Source organism: Cygnus atratus, chromosome 25 (genome assembly GCF_013377495.2).
Source record: "Cygnus atratus isolate AKBS03 ecotype Queensland, Australia chromosome 25, CAtr_DNAZoo_HiC_assembly, whole genome shotgun sequence".
Classification (NCBI taxonomy): domain Eukaryota; kingdom Metazoa; phylum Chordata; class Aves; order Anseriformes; family Anatidae; genus Cygnus; species Cygnus atratus.
This window is the reverse complement of record NC_066386.1, coordinates 1,737,210-1,755,991: the sequence shown is the minus strand read 5'-3', so window position 1 is coordinate 1,755,991 and position 18,782 is coordinate 1,737,210. Positions and strand designations below refer to the sequence as shown.

Here is an 18,782-nt window from a genome sequence, read left to right as displayed (position 1 = left end):
GGCAGGCATCGCCCCCAGCCACAGCAGCACTTGCTCTTAGCCCTCTTGTCGCCGGTGCTGGGTCATTAGCACGCCGGCTCCATCCAGACTGCTCGTCTGATCCGTCAGGAGGTAAAAACTCCCAGTAATTAAGATGTTTGTTCATTAAGCAGCATCACCGGCGTCTCATCTCTGCTGCTGCTGCACGGAGCTCGTTTTAATGAGCTCCAGGGGATAAACGCGCGTGCTGCGAGCGAGCCCTGGTGATTGATAGAGCGAAGCCGGGACAGAGCTGCAAGAAGCTAGGCTTAAAAAAGTGATTTACTCCAGTCAGACGTGGTCGCCTTTCCTGCCTTTGCCTGGCTTTAATAGCAAGAGCAGATGGCAAAAGGAAATATTCTCCACTGAAATGCTAACTCTAACAGCTGCTCCCTTGGAGAGCAATGTGGAAGTGGCTCCAGGTGCCAGGCTGGGATCGTGCTGGGAGGTGGAAACTGTTCCCAAAGTTACCCGCGAACTTCACGGCCTCCCATCTGCTCGGCGGCCTCCCCTCGTCCCCTGCCACTCGGCACAGGGACTGGTCCCCTGAGAAGGATGCGGGGGACGGGGACTGGCACCGTCAGGAGCTGGCTGCCCCAGGCTTTCCCACAGCACTTTCTGGGGCACGAAGCTCCTGGATGAGCCTGGCAGGAGAAGAAAACCTGCGGCAGGTCCATGTGAGGCTGCCTGCAGAGGCAGGGATGGTTTCGCCTACTGCTGAGTACATGCTGGGGGGTGGGAGGGGGACATGCGGGTGGCCCTGGGCTGCCCACATCCCTGTCCCAGCTGGGTTTGTACCTCTGCCTTGTGCCAGCTGGAGGCTGTGCATGCTCCTTGGACAGCGGTGGGGGACCTGGGGAGAGCCCAGCCCCACACCACCAGGGCATTAGGGGCACGCAGAGCCGTCTGTGCTGCGCCCCATGGCTCGGGGTGCTGCAATCAGTGCACGTGGGGCAAGATGCACAGCACTGGCATGGCACGGAGGAGGCAGCTCCCTGCAGCTGCGTGTGCTCTGCTGTAGCAAAGCTCATTTTGTGCAGCCACTGGCGAGACACTAATCAGGTGGACAAGGCTGCCACCAGTGCTGGGAGACGGGGGCTGTGATCAAAGGGAACTAGGAACAACGTTGTGGCTGTTCCCGCATGCTGTCGGCACCAGCCCTGCTCCAGCCTTGTGCTTTTGCTCAGCTCTGCCGTGGTGGGGAGGCAAGGTGGGGGCCCAGGCTGCTGCAGGGCAGGGCAGGGTGTGAAGGTTTGCACGTCCGACGTGCTGTGCTGCCATCCTGCTCACCTCAAGCTGCTCAGGGCCACATCCCTGCTCTGTGATGCACAACCCCAGCAGCCTGGGGCAGGGACGAGCTGAAGGGCAAGGGCAGAGGAGCCGGCCTGGGTAGTAGGACTGCCTCCAGCACCATCCCATTGGGGTGGGGGAACATCCTGCACCCAGCTCAGCCCCAGGGCTGTGGCCAAGCACCACTGCAGTGGGGATGCAGCCTCGCTTCCCGCCCCGGCCTGTGCCAGGATCAGGGCCCAGCAAAACAACACAGCCAGTGGCTGCCTTCTGGGGGGGGGGGGAGCCCCAGCAGGACCGAGCACGCTTCTGGAGGGCAGCGAGGCTGGGGGGACAAGGCTGGGGGGCGTGAGGCTGGAGCCAGGCATCCCTTTGCTTGTAGGAGATGCTTCCAGTGGTGGGCAATGGGGAGAAACCACCATCCCGCTATTCCGGGCTGGGGGGTGCAGGAGGGCAGCCAAACCAGCTGCGGGGGGGTTCAGGCGCTGCCGCCTTGCACTGGGAACCCGGAGCTGCGGTGGCCCGGGGGGCTCTGGCCGGAGGCAGGGACCTTCCCCCGACCCCTGCCCGCAGACCCCCGGGCAGAGCGGCTGGGGGCGACCCCCCCGGGGCTCCCCCCGCCTCACCCAGCCTTCGGCTGCATCTCCCCTTGTCTCGGCCCCTTGTTGCCACCTGCCGGCAGCTCCGGAGCGCCACGGGGCTCCGCTCTCCCTGGAGCTTTGGCCGTGCCAAGCTCGGACCCCCCCCCGGTGCCCCCTCCCGCCCCATCCCGACCCCTCTCAGGGATGCTCCGGGTGCCCCAGGCTGGGCAGTACCGGGGCCGGACCCCCCCCCCCCCACGCATCTCCCCGCGGCAGGACCGCAGCTCCCCAGCTGGGGGGGGGCCTCGCTGTCACCCCCGCGCCCCCCCAGCCCCTGCCGCTGCCCGGTGGTGCCGGTGCCCCCCGCTCCCGACGCGCAGCGAGCATCGCCCCCACCTCTGCATCCCGCAGCGACGGGGTTTGGGGGGGGGGGGGGTTGAATTTTTTAGGGGGGCTGCGGACAGCGAAGCTGCCGCCTCTCCCGGGGTCCCCCCGGAGCTGCGTGCCCGGGGGGGGGGGGGTTCAGCGCGAAACCGGGCTTCGGGGCGGGCTGGGGGGGCGCCCCGGGAGTCGGCGGGACGGACTACAGGTCCCGGCATGCCCGGCCGCGCTCCGCACCTGCCCGGGGAGCGGCTTTTGTTCGCGGCGGGGCCGCGGGAGCGATGGGCGAGGGCCCCGCGGCCGCCTCCGCGCCGGGAGCAGCGAGCGCGCAGCGGTGAGTGCGCCCCGCGCCCGGCCCCGCGCAGCCCCGGGGCAGCCCCCGCCGCCGCCCCCGGCACCCCCCCGGTACCCTCCCGGTACCCCCCCGGTACCCCCAGCCCCCGGTTCTCCCGGTACCCCGGCCCCTCGCCGGGGCGCACTGAGCTGCGGCGCCCTCAGGCGCACCGGGGCCCCCGTTATCACCGTGCCTCCCGCTTGGTCCCCCCCTTTTATCCCCCTCTGCTCTCCCCGTTTTCCCCCGGAGCACCGAGTCCCGGCACCCCCTGGCACCCTGAGCCCCCCCAGGTCTGACGGGAGCCCCCCCAGCCGTGCCGGGCTGTGCCGGTCCCCGTGGCTGCGGGGCCCCCCCAATAATTCACTTTTTCTCTCCCCATCCCTGCAGCCCCACTCCCACGCAGGAGCCCCGGCAAACTGAACAAGTTTCCAGATTTGCCAACAAAGTCACCCACCCCGGGTGGGATTTTCCCCTCTCTCGGCTTTAGTGGCCTCGGGGGTGGCAGCAGGGACGGGGTCCCCATTCCCGTGGGGATGGTTTGGTTGCGGGGCCGGGGAGGGGGCTCGGACGCGGTGGCCAGGCTCCGGCTGTGTTTTGTGGTCCCCGATGCATGAACCAGGAAGTCTGCAGGCAGGAGTGGGGAGGGATTTTTCTGCTGTACGGGAAGAGGTTGACGCCACGGAGGATATTTCTGTAGGGGGAAGGGAGGCTCAGCCCGCTCGCCCGCCCAAAACCCACCGTGGGGTCACTCGTGGTGAGGTCTGGTGCCTGTGACAAAGCATCAGGGGTCCGGGGGCCACAATGCAGCAAAGGTGGTGGAGCCGGAGCTGAGACCTGGGAAGAGGGGGGGCCCAATTCCACCTGGGAAGTGAGGCAGCCCAAGGGATTACCTGCTGGGGCAGACGTCCTTCCCTGATGTCCTCAGATGCAGGGAGAGGCCCATTTCTGAAAGATGCTTCGGTCAGAGGCTGCCTCCTGCACTCTGGGATGGGATCTGATGGGCTGCAGGAGCCGTGGCTGTACCCATAGCAGGGATGCTCCGAGGCTGGGGACCACTGCAGGGACTCCTCTGGGGACGTCCCCTGGGCCAGGGCAGGGCAGCAGAGTCATCACCCCCAACCCAGCACCGGGACTGAGCCGCTGCCTCACCCTTGCCCTCGCCCTGAGCATTGTTATTGCTCCTCCGCAGCGCTGGGCGTGGGAGCAGCCACACCAGGCGCTGGGCAGCTGCACCAGCCAGGCCTGGGAGCCTCTGTCCCTCCTGTGCGGTGACACCAAGCTGTGTGTCCCCATGGGGAAGCTCCCCAAGTCCTTCTGCCCCTCCAGCCACCTCCTCCTGATCCATGCCCTTGTAGAGTTTCCTTGCTCCCCAACCCAGCCTCAGGCTTCTGCAGCAGCAGCTGGGGGGAAAAAATAGCCTGGAGCAAGCCCGGCCGCCTGCAGCACGGCTCAGCTGCTGCTGAGCTTCCTCAGCACGGGGTGGGGAAGGGGATTTGGGGGAGCCCCAGCACGGCTGCGCTGCACAGAGGAGCCCGGGCAGGAGCTGCATGACAGCATCGGAGCAGGGCAAGGAGCAGCGAGTGCAGGTCTGCACGTGCACAAGAGCACGGGATGAGCCCTGCAACTCCTGCCCCACCGTCGGGGCACACCCAGCTCTGCCGTCCCCTGCTCTCGCCCTGTGCCCCCCACCAGCCCCCGTGGGACACGTCCCCAAGTCAGCCGGTGGGCACCGCAGTGGCTGAATGCTGGTGGGCTGGCGGGGTCCGGGGGCGATGGGAGCTGCTCGCACGTGTCTGAACAAGGTCCCCTGCCCGGGCAGAGTTAATGGATGTGCAGGAGCTGGGCCAAAAGGAGACGCAGGGCTCTGTGCTGACGCAGAGGTTCGCTCCCCAGAGCCAGCGGCAGCGAGGGAGCGGGGCAGCGGCAGCCCGACACCTCAGCACGGTTGGTCCCTCTCCTTCTCGGGGGAAAAATGGGGAGGGAGAGAGCCACTGGCACCAGGGAGCCTTTCTCTAGGGCAGCACGGGGCAGGATTGGGCCAGTCAGGTCTGGTGGTCCTGGTGTGGTGGGGCAGAGGGCCTGCGGGTGTGCTTTGGGGTGCCTCTGCCACCCCGTGTCTGTCCCACGTGCCGGGGATGATCTGGCCCAGGCACAGGGTGGCCCAGCCCTGGTGCTGTGGACGTGACAGCAGCCAGGCAGGAGCACGTGCCAGGAGAGAGGGCAGCGACGTGCCCGGCTTGGACCCGCTCCCGGGGCCGAGGGGCTGCCGCACGCTGCAGCCCCCGGCTGCAGCACAGATGGGGGCACGGGGCTGGCATGGGGGGCTCCTGCCCCACACGGCGGTGGGACCAGCAGTGGCCACAGCCCGAACTGGGATCGCTGGAGGTGCCGGGAACATGTTGGTTTTATGGCCTGTCTCATGATGTGTTTATGGCTGGGCTGGCACGGCCACAGATGCTGCCCGGCCCTGCCCTGGGCGCACGGCAGGGCTGCGCTCTGCGTCTTGTTGGCGATGGGGTGGAGGATGGCAGCTGAACTTTGCTCTGTGAGGTGGGGCTCCCGAGGGCTCCCGCGAGAGCTGCCGGCACCGCAGCCGTGTCCACCCGCTGCCGAGCACCTGGACGGGGGAGCAGGGTCCTGCCCGGTCCCCTCGGAGCATCCTCTCCCCCAGCCGGCGCCGATCCGGATGTCACCAAGTGTTTGCTTTGGTGCCAGGACCCCGCGCCATATTGCGGCCACCAGCTTGGTGGTGCGGAGCAGCGCTTAGCAGGTACGCCCACCCTGCGCCAACCCCAAAACTGCCCTGCAGCAACCCAGGGCAGCAGGAGCTGAGCTGGGGCCTGTCCCGGCACTCGCTGTCCCCGTGGTCCCCCTGTGTCCCCACTGGCCCATGGGACGAGTCTTGGCGTTGCTGTCTAGGTCTCCCCAAGCCCCAGAACCCAGCAGTGCCACCGTGATGCTGCCCCCAGGGAGGGGCTCAGCTGGTGGGGAGGACCCTTAGGGTCCACTTGGGTGCCTGAGAGTGTGGCTGGGGGGCAGGATGTGTCCCTCGTCCCCCGTACATCTCCCTAACAGCTCCTTCTCCCCAGGCACCGGCCGGAGCAGGGACTCTGCCTCCTGCCAGCACCTCTCCGGGGAGCCAGGGAGGAAGGTGCGTCCCCCCATGGCAGCCGGCTCCCCCACGTAACGCCAGCCAAACTGGACACCGCGGTCCCGCAAGAGACGCCCCCCGGCCAGAGCCCACCCACCCGCTGCCTCCCGTCCGGCCCGGCCTCGCCGCTCGCTGCCCTGCCCCACGCTGACCCCGTGCCCCACGGGTCGGCTGCGGGCAGACGTCGCGATGCCGTCACCATCACCGGTGGGTAGAGCCCGTGGTGCCGGTGGGTGTCCGTGGGGACCGGGGCGAGGGGGTCAGGGGTGGGACAGCTCCGTCCTGGTCCCCCCCCATCCCGGCCCCATCGCATGGCCATTGCTGAGCCACCATCCCGGCGTCCCTCACCTCGTGTCCCTGTCCCTGGTGTCCCCAGCGCCGCTTGGCTGGACTGAGCGCGGCCAGGAGATGGCAGCAGGACCCTTCCTGCAGAAAGCGGGGGGTGGAGGGGAGGGGGACTGGGGAGAGCTGGGGGGGGTCCCTGTGTGCCACCCAGCGCTGGGACCCCCACTCCCCCACGCACCGCATGAGTGACTTTGGGGGTGACCTGGCTGCTGGTGGCACCAGCCCCAAACCCCGAGGGGACAGACGGGTCCGAGGGGTGCAAGAAGCTCTCCTCCATTGCCCCCCACCCCATTTCTTTGCCCCCCTATCCCGGCCCCGGATCCCCCCACCCCTCGGCTGACCCGGTGCCCCTCTGTCCCCAGACCTGTGCAGCGGTGGCGATGTCCCCGAGGTGGAGATCATCAGCCTGCTGGGCGAGCAGCTGCCCCGCTACAAGCTGCGGGCGGACACCGTCTTTGGCTACGACCATGACGACTGGCTGCGAGCCCCCCCTGCCCCCCCGGAGCCTGCAGCCCCCCTCACCCCCCAGCAGATCGCGGAGGCCCTGCAGTACTTCCGTGAGTGCCCCGTCCCGCGCCGTGGGGCTGGGCGAGGGCAGTGGGGCGCAGGTGATGGTGTTCGGGCCGGGTGGGGGCTGCGGGGGCAGTGGGGGAGTTAATCGCCGCTAACGGGATTGCTGGGATGGATTTCCTCGCCTAGAACATCCCGGGCTAATTCTGGGAGCAGCTTCTGCTGAGCCGAGCTGGACACTCGCAGAGAGCCTCCGACAGCTCCCGGGGACCCCAGCGTGTCCCCACTCCCTGTGCCCTGCATCTCTTTGGGATGGCACACCAACAGGGCCACCTGTGACGGGTGTTCTGGTGGCCCCAAGTGCTGCTGTGTCACCAAACACAGCCTGGAGTGGCCGGGGGGTGTAGGGCTCCTCCTGACGGCAAAGCCCTGTGGGGTACGGGCACCTGGGGGGAGAACCCCGCAGCCCCCTGGCTGGGAAGGGGGCAATTCCCAACCATGGAGGTGCGAGACCCCTTCCCGGCACGGGGTCAGGGTCTGGTGGGCACCACAGAGGGGATGATCTGTGCTGCGCCTCTGCCTCTGGTGCACGTGTGGTGGGGGCAGGATTAGAGCGAGGGGCTGGGGGGGATGGACATGGGGCAGATGGGGCTGGGCCCCGCTGCCAGCCAGGCTCCCTCTGCCCACGTACGAGGGGCTGAGCTGGGGGCCACCCCCTGCTTGTGCTTGTGGCCACCCCCAGGGTGTTTCTGCCCCCCCCCAGACCCCCAGCCCTGCAGTGACCTCGGGTGGGTTTGAGCCCCCAGCCCTGCTTGTGTGGTGCCTGATGGGGAGTGCCTGGCTCAGCAGGACCTCGTGCGTCGCCGTTCCCTGTCCGTGTCACGTCCCTCTCCGTGTCACTTTTCTCTGTGCCTTGCCACCTGGGTGACGTTTGTGCCTTAGTGGTGTGGCAGGGGCCCCTGCTCCCTCATCCCTTCCCCCCAAAACCCTTAAGCTGCCATCAGAAATAGCCCCCTGTAATCTGCTTGCGCAGGGACGCGGGGGACCTGCACGGAGGAGCAAATCCCCCGGCGGGGGATTAGGAGGAAGCGGCTCCTGCCCGTCCACCACGAGACGCAGGCTGTGTCCTTGGGGTGCCTGCGGGGCGAGTCCCTGCCCTCGGGCTGTGACATCCCCAGGCAGAAACCACCCGCACAAGGAGAGGGGAGAGGGTGGCACTGCGGGCGCCTGGGTCCTACCCCAGCTCCGGGAGGGTTTTGTGGCTGTGGCAGGACGTGGTCAGGGGTCAGGGTCCTGGATAGGATACAGGGAGAGGAGTGTGGTCCGGCGGGTGGGAATCCTGCAGGCAACTGGATCGTGTGTTGCTGAAGGGCAGCTCCGTCCCCAGCCTCATCGATTCATTGATCAGTTCAGTGCTAACGAGGAAAGGCACAGGGGCAGGCGGTGGCGGAGGCACCCACTCAGCGCCGAACGGCCCCACTCAGCGCCCCGTGGCTCTGCACAGCCCCGTAGGGTCCCAGACCCCGCTGCCCTCCTGCCCACCACCCCTGCGCAACGTGGCAGCCAGCTCCTCCATGATTCAAGTGATTTATTCAGCTTCCCCTGCCTCAGCGCTGCCTCTGCACGAGCGCGTTTGTGGAGGTGCTGGGGGTGCCAGCCGGGGAGTGTGGGGCACCCAGGACCCATGGGGGACAGGTGTGTGCCAGCCTGTGATGGGGCTCAGAAGGGGCTGCTGAGCGGGGCAGGTTTGAGGAGGATGGAAAAGCCTTTCCATGGGTCCCAGCACCGCACTGAGCGCCCAGGCGTGCAGCATTTGCATCCTGCTGTGCGCTGTCAGTGACAATGGGGACAGTTTGGGGTGAAAGGATGAGGCTGGCCAGGTGCAGGGCAGCGAGCACGCCGTGGTGACCTGGCACTGCCCACAGGCTGGGTTTGGAATGGGGGTCCTGAAACCCCTCCTTGTCCCTCCGAAGGGCCAGAAGCTGCCACCCGTGCGTGACCCAGCTGGGGTCAGCCCTGCAAAGCTGCTGCTCAGGAGCCAGCGACCCCACAGTGTCCCCTCTTGGCAGTCAGAGCTTGGCACCATGGGGGGCTGCTGTGCCCAGACCCCACCATGTCCAAGTCCTGCTGAGGTGGGACGCAGCACCCCAGGGCTGAGCAGGACCACCCTGATGGGAAACGCATCCCCGGGGTGCCCCGACGGAGAGCCTGCCTTGGGGTGCCTGATGGGGACCACGTCCCCAGGGTGCCCCGATGGGGACCCCTGCCTTAGGGTGCCTGATGAGGAGCAGCATGTCGATGGGGTGCCCCCCAGGAGAACCTGATCCTGGGCTGCACGACGGGGGGAGTCTCCTGGGATGCTCCAAAGGTCCGGGGCGCAGAATGGGGAGCGCGGCTCCCAAGCGCCCCCAGCGGGACCGGGTCCCCAAGGCGCACGGGGAGCGCGCTGCCGCTGCCAGCCCAACCGTGCCGTGCCGTGCCGAGCCGTGCTGTGCCGGGCCGGGCCGGGCCGTACCGGGGGGAGCCCCCGGCCCCGCCGCCCCCGCCCCGCTCCAGCCCAGGACCGCCCCCGGCGGGATGCGCCCGGGCAGGTGCGCGCAGCCGGGGCGACCCCATAAATAGGGGCGGGAGCGAGCGGCTCGGCACGGCTCGGCTCGGCACCATGGAGATCTGGAGCAGCCCCGCTGCCTACGATGAGCTGAACGGGAGTGCGGAGCGGGGCGGCGACGCAGATCCCATCGCTCGGGAGCTGGAGGAAGGTGAGGGGTCCTGGGGCCGGGGGTGCGCGGAGTGGGGCTGGGGCTGGTGTGGGTCCGGGTCTGGGTCTGCGGTGCCAGGAAGGTGCTGGGCTGGGGTCTCTGCAGCAGCTGCTGTCGCCTTTTCTGTGCTGCCCCAAGGCCGTGACCCCGTGTTTGGGGCCACGGTGCCTTTCCCCAGGGGGTTGGCAGCCCCCCATGACCCCGCTCACTGGGGGGAAATTGTCGCCCATGGGGATTCCCATGTTCCCTAAAAAGGGTGGTTGGTGCCCCAGTGGTGGCAAGTGGAGGGATGGGGAGAGGTCCCCCAGTGCTGTGTCACCAAGGGGCTGGGGGGCTGCCCTCCTGTGGGGTGCAGGACCCTGTGTCGTGCCGGATCAGGCCCCGGCGGTTGGCGCGGGTGCGTACGTGTCCGCCAGTGTTGCGGCTCCCAGGGCCTGCCGCTTGCTCACGCCATAACGATGCTCATGCTCTAATTACTTCCAATTAACAGCTCAGTGGCCTGACGAGGTGCAGTTGGGGACCCCTGCAGGGACCAGGCCCTGTTGAGGCATGGGGAGGGGGCTGAGGCTGGGGCTGGCCCCCTCTCCCCATGGACGTGCCTGCTGGGGGCTGGATGGGGACACGGGTGACGAGTGGGGGCATTGCCATGACGACGCACGCACCATTACACAACCCCAGCTGGGGCGGCGTAATGGGATTTGTGTGGCTGAGCCTCTCCCGTTAACCCACTTTGCCTGCCCCAGACATCCCCCCCCGGCTGGGGGAGCACTGCTGGGGCTGGGGGGGACACATGGGGCGTGCGCCGCTCTGCTGGGGGAAACTGAGGCACGTGCCCGTGAGGCTGTGGACACAAGCTGGGGGTGTCGGCAGCGGTTGTAGGGTGCAGAAAGGACTTGGGGTATAAGCAGGGCTCGGGGCCTCGTGCTCACTGCTGGCTCCCTCCTGCTGTGCAGCTCCGGCGCTGCCATCTGCGTGCGTGCCCGGCGCCGTCTGGCAGCGTCCGCAGGCGCTGTTTGTGGGGTTGGGGCTGGGGGGGACAGACAGACGGCCCTGGCCCTGCGCCGCCCGTCTGTGCCAGAGACCCAGATAGTGGGGGGAGGCGAGCCTCGAGCGTGGTGATAGTGGGGGGAGGCGAGCCTCGAGCGTGGTGATAGTGGGGGGAGGCGAGCCTCGAGCGTGGTGCTCCTGCTGCCTGTTCCTGGGGCCACAGCCTGCAGCTGCCTTTGCCCCGTTGCAGATCGCAGGCGTTGCTCTTTGTGTCCCTGCAGCTGGAGGGGCAGCGGGGTGGGTGCATGCACAACATCCCCCGAGGATGAATTTTGGTGCTGGGCCCCCCCAGGGCAGTGAAAATGGGGATGCTGTGGGCTGTCCCCTGCCTCCTGGCCACCAAAGCAGGGGCTGGAGCAGATCCCTGCGCTCGGCTCTGCCTCTCGGTCTGTAGCCCCCTGGAGAAAGTAGGGCAGGGCTGGCTGCTGGCGGGGAGGTCTGGGGAGGGGGCTGGGGATGGAGTGGAGGTGGCGCTGCCTCCCAGCCCTGCATGGTGCCACCCGTTGCTGTTGGTACCAGCCTGGATTTTTGCTGGAGACGTCGCCTCCAACCCCGTCTCCGCTGCCAGCCTTTCTCCATCCTGGCCGTGTGTCCTGTGCCAGGGCTGCCGGCCTGTCCAGGCAGGGTGGTGGCTGTGACCAGGTGACCTTGGCATCGTCTCCACCACCCCAAGGTGCAGGGGGGCAAGGTGGGAGCTTGCCCTGCTCCCCACAGTGCCATCGTGAGCATCTCTGCCTGCACCATGCTGCAGAGAAGTCCTTTTTGGTGACCAGCATGGAGCAGCTCCATCTCCTGCCCCCATCACTGCAAAGCGCAGGGGACAATGCTTGGTGCTGGGGGAGCTGCAGCACAGGGGGGAGGCAGCAGGGGAACCGTGCTGAGCCCCCCACCCCAGCAGGGTTCACCCTCTGCCCTCCTCCCCCAGTCCTGTGCACCGAGCGGGGCCGTCAGGATCACCAAGACCTACCACGACATCGATGCCGTCACCAACCTGCTGGACGAGGTACGCCACAGCCCGCTCCATGCGTGGGGAGCCTGGGGCTGCGGGGGTGGGCCGGGGGGGCTGCAGGAGAGGGGGCAGAGAGGGAACGGGTCCCAGGTGACACAGACCTGCCCCCGCAGAAAGAGCGGGACCTGGAGCTGGCGGCGCGCATCGGGCAGTCCCTGCTGAAGCAGAACCGGAGCCTGACGGAGCGCAACGAGCTGCTGGAGGAGCAGCTGGAGTTGGCCAAAGAGGAGGTACCAGCCCCTGGGCACGGAGCACTGCCCTCACCCTACTGCGTGCCCAGCCTGGCCGGGGGGGCTGTGGCCCCCAGCCTGTGCCCTGATGTCCCCTCTCCTCCTCCCAGATCGCGCAGCTGCGCCACGAGGTCTCCATGCGGGGCGACCTGCTCCACTTCTACACCACCACCACGGAGGAGAGCGAGCCCACCTCTGCCACCGCCACGCCGTGAGTGGGTCCCTGCCCCGCTGCTCGGGGGGGCCGGGTGGAGGTGTCGGGCTGGGGCTGCCCCATGGGTCTGGGGCCCTGCAGAGGGGGTTGGTGGGTGACCCCATCCTGCCCACGCTGCGGGTGCTCAGCACCATCCACGCTGTCCCCAGGCTGCGCCGGCAGGAGTCCTCCTCGTCCCTGCAGCAGTACTTCCAGTACGACACCTTGCAGCAGAAACTCAAGTGCCTGGAGGAGGAGAACCAGAAGCTTCGCTTGGAGGTATGGGGACACGCGGGGTGCCCAGCAGCGAAGCTGGCTGGGGGGTGGATACGAAGGGCTGAGGGGTGTGGTGTGTCCTAAACCTCCCTGGGGGGGCTGGTGGTGCTGTCCCTCATGCTCAGCCCCTCCGTCCTCTCCCCCAGGCCACCAACATTGCAATCGAGACCTGCCAGTACGAGGACCAGGAGCACCAGCTGATGATTGACTGCGTGGAGCAGTTCTGTACGTGGGGCTGGGCTGGCGGGGGGGGGGCAGCTCCACTCCAGGCTCAGGTTGGGGTGGCCCAGGCATCGCTGCGGGGGCTGTGGTGACGGACCCCGCTCTGTCCCCAGCCGAAGCTAGCCAGCAGGTCGTCTGCCTCTCCGACGAGCTGGCCCGCAAGGCGGAGGACACGGTGCGGCAGCAGGAGGAGATCAGCCAGCTCCTGGCGCAGGTGGTGGACCTGCAGCAGAAGTGCCGTGCGGTGAGTGTCCCCTCCATGTCCCCTTTGTGTCCCCCCCCCCCCCCCCCCCCCCCCCCCCGTGCTGGGGGGGCCACAGGGCGAAGCTCCCTGACCTGCCCGTCCCGCAGTACGGCTCGGAGGTGGAGGAGCTCCAGCAGCACCTGGCCGTGGCCAAGGAGGTGCAGCAGCAGCTCCGGACAGAGGTGAGCTTGGGTGGGGTGGTCGGGGGCTGGCTGTGGGTCCCCCCTCCCCTACAGCCGGGGGGAGCTGTGCACTGAGCTGTGCCCCCCCCCCCGCAGCTGCGGGACCTGCAGGAGAAGTACACCGAGTGCGGCGGGATGCTGCAGGAAGCCCAGGAGGAGGTGAAGAGCCTGCGCGGCCGCAGCTTCCCCAACAGCACCGTCAGCCGCTACGGCGCGCCCAGCCTGCTGCCCCTGGTGAGCGCGGGGCTGCGGCAGGGCTGGGTGGTGGTGGGGGGGGCTCTGTGCTTCCCCCCCCCCCCCCCTGCCACCAACACCACGTCCGTGCCCTGCCTTTCCAGGACTCGCTGGCAGCTGAGATCAAGGGGACGATGAGGAAGGGGACAGACGGCTCCTCCTCGGACTACAAGTGAGCGTCAGCCCCTCAAGGGGGGGTTTTGGGGGGGGGGGGGGGCTGGCTCGAGCATCCACCCCCGCCTGCTTCCTGCCCCCAGGAGCTACCTGCGCGTCTTCGAGACAGTGAAAGCGGTGAACCAGGCGGCCAAAGCCAAGTCGTGCTCCGAGTCTCCCCTGAACATGCCCAGCTCCAAGCAGTTGTCAGCCGTCCCCTCCAGGGGGGGCAACACCCCCCCCGCTGGCTTCTGTGGCTCAGAGGGCACCCAGTGAGTGCTGGGGAGGGGTGTGTGTGGGGGGGGGCTCATGATGGAGCTGCTACGCTTGCGGGGGGGCTGGGGTATTTGTGTGATGTTGATCCCATTGCAGCACAGATGGTGCTGCAAAACTGGGGCAGGGTGGATGCAGTGGGGGCTCAGGGGGCCCCCGCTGCAGGACCGTGGGCCCCCCCCCCCAGCCCCCCTGACTCTCCCCCCCCCTTGGCAGGGGCGAGGAGCCCCGAGGGGCTGCCCCGGGCCGGCGGGACCTGGAGGCGGCGGTGCAGCGGCTGTCGGCGCGGCAGCAGAGCCATGCCTCGGAGGAGCGCTCCTTCTTCGAGGCCGAGCGGGAGCGCAAGCTGCGGAGGCTGCGGGATGGGGAGAGCTCCAGCGGCTTCCTCACCCCCAACGAGAGCATCGTGTCCACCGGCACCAACCACTCGGGGGGCTCGGAGCTGACCACCGGCTCCGGCTTCTCCCTCGGCTCCCTCACCTACCTGCCCGACAAGCTGCAGATTGTAAAGCCCCTAGAAGGTGAGGGTTACGGGGGCTGCTTGGTGTCCCCGTGCAGCCCTGGAGGTGTTCATGGGCCCCCGCTGAGCCCCTCTGCTGTGTGTGTCCCCCCCCCCCCCCCCCCCCCCCCCCCAGGCTCGGTGACGCTCCACCACTGGCAGCAGCTGGCACGGCCCAACCTGGGGGGGATCCTGGTGCCCCGTCCCGGGGTGCTCACCAAAGACTTCAGGCAGCTGGACATCGACCTGGAGGAGGTGTACAGCCTCACCGACCTGGAGGAGGACGAGGTGGACGCCGCCTCCTTCCAGCTGCTCCCTACCTCAACACCCGCCAAAGCCAAGGAGCGCCCCGGGGGTGAGCACGGGGCGAGGGGGCGGGGGGCGGCACAGACCCCGGCACCTCCCTGCCCTCCTGCTGCAGTTACCCCTCGCACCCTCCTGCTGCCTTCCCTCTCCCCTCAGCGTCCCTCTCTTCTGCCCCTGCCTGCCCCTGGGGATGCTCTGGCCGCGAGGGCACGCAGGGAAGGGGGGTCTGGGAGAGAATTTGGCTCCGAGCCCCCGGTGAGTGGGTGCTGACTGAAACGCAGCTGGGTGTGCGCCCTGCGCGTGGGTTTCTGCTGGCCGTGACAGCTCTCAGCTGAACCTTGGTGCTCCTCTAGGTGCTCCTGCATGCCCAGCACCCTGCTCGCTGCCTCTGCATGTGCCCCGTTTCCTCACCCCCCACCCCCCTGCCCGTTAACCTGGTGTCTCCTGTCCCTTCCAGTGTTCCTCTCTGTTAACAACCTCCCCCAGACCCCATCTACCTTCACCATCACCACCTGCCACATCTTCCACCCCACCACCGAGCTCACCACGGTGACACCCAGGTAAGGCGCGTGGCCCCCCCACCGCCTGCACCGCTGTCCCCTGCTTCCCCCCTAACCCTCCCCTTCTCGCCCCCTGCCCCCCTCCCACAGCTCCAGGATGCGGCACTCCTGGGGCCCCCGGCTGCTGGTGCCCTGAGAGGTGCTCGTGGACACGTCCCTGAATCCCACAGCTTGAGCCACGGCCTGCCCAGGGCTCGGTGACAGCCACGAGGCTGGGGGCAGCCTCCCCTTGCTTCATTCATGTGACAAAGAGATTTCCTTGGGGGGTTCCTGGGGAGCAGCCCCAGGGGCAAGTGCAATGTCTGCTCCTGGTGCCTGGGGGGGCTCTGTTCTGGGAGCTGACATAGATTTCCTTTCCTCCTCCTCCTCCAGCTGCTTCAAAACCTGGGGCCTTTCCCAGTGTGTGCTGGAGCAGCCAGGCAGGGCTTGGAGCAAAGCTCTGCCAACCCCCTTGCTTTCTGCCGGGGCTGGCCTGGAGCGAGGACCAGGCACCTTAATTAATGAGCCCTAATGTGCCCCTGGTGGGGGCTGGGGTGAGCTGGAGGCTGCTGTCTGCTGTTAGCCAGGGAGAGCTTTTGCTTTCTAAATGCCCGTGGAGCAGTACCTGTGCCCCCTCCTCTCCTTACTGCCTGGGGGCTGCCCCAGTCCCTTGCCCTCCCCCTGCCCCCCAGCTGCCCCCTCCCCGGGCCATGAGCATGCAGGAAGGAGGAGAAGGGGCCGAGCTCTGCCTGCAGCCCCGCCAGCTTCTGATGTCCCCCCCTTGCTCTCTTTTTCTCCTCCTCCAGTCGGTATAATGCCGTCGTGCCTTCTTGTGGGCCCATTGAGAGGCTGAACCTCTGCACCCCCTCACCAGAGCTGCCCAGCCCCGGACCCCCCAGCACCCCCCTGGGACTCATCAGGCTCCTGCTGGTGCGGGGCATCTCTGCCTCGGTGCCCTCAGCTGTATCCTGGTGGCCCCCCTCACTCCCTGCTCAGGACCCCCAGCGAGCTGCTCCCCAGGGCTCCCTGCAGCCCTTCCCTGGGGCTGGGGGGCAGCAGCGACCCCTGCCCAGGAGCAGCATCTTCAGCTTGAACCTCGTGGAGAAGCTGCGCCGTCTGGGGCTGGATAAGGTGGTGGCCAGAGGGGAGCTGTCCTACGCACGAGGAGAGCACAGGGGAGGCCGGGATGCGCTGACGTGATGGCACAGCAGAGCCTGCAAGCTTGGGATGAGATGTGTCCTCCTCTTCATCTTCATCCATGGGCCACAGAGATGGGACAGGCTTCTGGTCCCTGCCTGGACCGGGGGAGGGGGGGAGCATCACCCAAACCCCGGCTGCCTCCTGGTGGTGCCCCAGGGCCTGGCACTGGTTTGCAGGGGCTTTGCCCTGACTGCAAGGACACAACGCTGTGATGCCACATGGTCCCACTGCCCTGCTCCCCCAGCCCCGAGTCCTGCAGCTGCAGGGGTTCCAGGTGCAGGATGCTCAGGGCACTGGAGGACACTGGCCCTGTCCCCACCCAGGGGCTGTGGACCCTTCAGCAGAGCCAGTTGTTGGCAATAAAAACTGTTCTGGTTCCTGCTGTGCCTGGCCCATGTGCAGCTCGTCCCCTGGGAGCTGTCGCAGCTGCAGCAAAGGGCAATGCTCAGCCTGTGCTCGAGGCTGGGAGGCGCTGCGGGTGCCAGGATGAGACCCCCATTACCACGACTGGGCAGCATCTGGGCTGACTTTTAAAGCAAATGGTTTTAAAACTCTTTCCTGCCCACCACATAGAAGTAGCGGCACTGCTGGGGGGCTGCCTGCGGCGAGTGTCTCAGGGTGTAGCTGTCACTCGCGCTGGATCTGTCCCTCGCCCCCAGCCGTGCCCTGTCCCCTGCTGAATAAATGTGAAGACCTGAAGCAGCTCCTGCGTGCCGTGTCTGTAGCTGTGTGTTCCTGCTGTGCCCTGTGCTTTCCCTTGGGGCTGGGGGTTGAGCCCGCTGCCCCCAGCTTTTTCCCAGCAAAGAGTCCAGCAGCAGAGGCTGTAGTGCCAAAGCTTTATTGCAGGAAGAAAGATGCACCAAGGGTGCCAGTGCTCTGCACGGCAGGGGCAATGCTTATGAGGCATCAGCCGGGTCTTCGGAGCTCCGGCGACCGAAGTCCATCCAGTCGGGGTAGAAGTGGTCGTGCAGGGCCTCTGCCCCCTCGTCCCCCTGCACGAAGCCCTTGCGGTCTCTCAGCTCTGCTGGGGCAAAGGGAGCGGGGTCAGAGCCACCCGGGGCTGGGGCTAGGCTGTGCCTTATGGGGCACCCCCGGGGCTGCCCACCCTGTGCCTCCCGTGGGGCCACGGTACCTGCGAACATGTGGGGCAGGAAGCGGGAGATGAGGTGCTGCTGCTCCTGGGACAGGGGCTCGGGCCAGTCTCGCCGGACCAGGCTGGTGGGGAGCCGGCGGGGGTCCCCTGCGGCACCCGGTGCCTCCGCAGCCGGCCGGCACAGGCAGGCAGTCGCCACGACGGCGAGGACGAGGCCGACGCACACCTTTCCCTTCATGGCTGCGGAGAGAAGGGGAAGGGGAGCAGAGGGGCTGCAGCCCCCAAAGCGAGGCCAGCAGCTCAGTGGGGTGCATGCGGGGCAGTGGGGTGCTCATCCCCAGTGCATGGCTGGTCCCCAGTCCCACTCCAACCATCCCAGATGGACCCCAGGTTTCCCTGTCCCCTTGTCTGGACCCCAGGTCCCCCTCCATGTGTCCCAGCAGGTCCCCGTGGCCCCACCATCCCTCCCAGGTCCCCCTCCATCTCTCCCATCTGTTCCCCAAGTCGCCCCACATCCATCTCAGGTCCCTCCCGTCCCTCCCAGCTGGTCCCCAGGTTGCCCCACATCCATCTCATGTCCCCCTCATCCCTCCCAGCCAGTCTCCAGGTCTCCCTGTGCCCCCCCAGGTCGCCTTCCATGCGTCCCAGCCTGTCCCCATGTTCCCCACCATCCTCCCAGCCTTGCCCCCCATCCCTCACCTGCTGGCTGCAGGACTCAGGCTCACCTGCAGCCGAGCCCGGCCCCGCTTTTCAAGGCACCCCCCCCCCCCCCCACCGCGCTCCTCCCCGGGAGGGGCGGCTCCAGGCGGCCCCCGCCGCGCCCTGCAGCACCCGGCACCCCCAGGGCGCGGCGGGGCCGGGGCTCCGGGGCGGCTTCTGCTGGGGGTGAAGGGTGTACAGACACGTATAGACGCACACATATGCACATACACACACAAACATACATATCTATATCTATCTATATACATATGCACATACACACACTTGCTTAGTGGTAAACTTGGCAGTGCTGAAATTAGTGGTTGGACTTGCTCTTAGACTTCTTTTCCAACATAAATGATTCTGTGATTCTACACACACGTATATTCACACACACGTATACATACATATACATGCACATGTTTAGTGGTAAACTTTGTGCTAAATTAGTGGATGGACTTGCTCTTAGACGCCTTTTCCAACATAAATGATTCTATACACACTTATGTATACACATATAAACATACACAGCTACATATGCACACATATATACATACATGTACTTACACACACATCACATATACACACGTGAATAAGCATACACACACACATATACATACATGGTTATGTTTAAGTGGTAAACTTGGCAGTGCTAAGTTAATGGTTGGACTTGATCTTAGACATCTTTTCCAAAGTAAATGCTTCTATGAATCTATACACACACAGCAAGACAAACACATACAGACATACATGCATACATACACATATTCCACCTTTGCCCCCCCCCCCCCCCATTTTAACATGTACAGCCACAGAGCTATGCACGCATATATAACTGTCACAGACTAGCTTGAGTTTTTTTTATATAGAGACTTATATAGGCATAGCTACATAGATATGTGTATTGATATCTGTGCATACATGCGTAGGTTGATACACACTCTCTCTCTCTCATACAGCAATATCTATACAGAGATACATGTATTTTTACACCCAAGCATACAAAGACACATG

General features: G+C 66.5%; 2 protein-coding genes across 2 annotated transcripts; one reads left to right on the top strand and one right to left on the bottom strand.

The window, feature by feature from the left end:
• Positions 1-2,486: 2,486 nt before the first annotated feature.
• On the top strand, positions 2,487-16,589 carry HAP1 (huntingtin associated protein 1). The gene is given in 19 exon segments (XM_050715431.1): positions 2,487-2,604; positions 5,092-5,186; positions 5,188-5,374; positions 6,463-6,657; positions 11,342-11,358; positions 11,360-11,419; positions 11,539-11,655; positions 11,766-11,866; positions 12,019-12,127; positions 12,271-12,349; positions 12,460-12,590; positions 12,698-12,772; positions 12,869-13,006; positions 13,111-13,178; positions 13,264-13,431; positions 13,649-13,953; positions 14,068-14,286; positions 14,695-14,797; positions 15,583-16,589. Coding segments are annotated over 19 exon segments (2,679 nt in total). The 3' UTR covers positions 15,977-16,589.
• A 212-nt stretch (positions 16,590-16,801) lies between these two features.
• Positions 16,802-17,307, bottom strand: LOC118259188 (gastrin/cholecystokinin-like peptide). Its single transcript, XM_035568527.2, has 2 exons — positions 17,109-17,307; positions 16,802-16,997 (listed from the first exon to the last, which is right to left on the bottom strand). The coding sequence occupies exons 1-2, from the start codon at positions 17,305-17,307 to the stop codon at positions 16,873-16,875; spliced, it is 324 nt and encodes a 107-aa protein (XP_035424420.1). The 3' UTR covers positions 16,802-16,872.
• Between the last annotated feature and the right edge of the window lie 1,475 nt (positions 17,308-18,782).

Bases quoted from the DNA above. Each gene is read 5' to 3' on its own strand.
- LOC118259188 (XM_035568527.2), bottom strand. From the start codon at position 17,307: ATGAAGGGAAAGGTGTGCGTCGGCCTCGTCCTCGCCGTCGTGGCGACT. The intron at 16,998-17,108 runs GTACCGTGGCCC...TTGCCCCAGCAG, and splicing joins CCTGCCCCACATGTTCGCAG to AGCTGAGAGACCGCAAGGGC.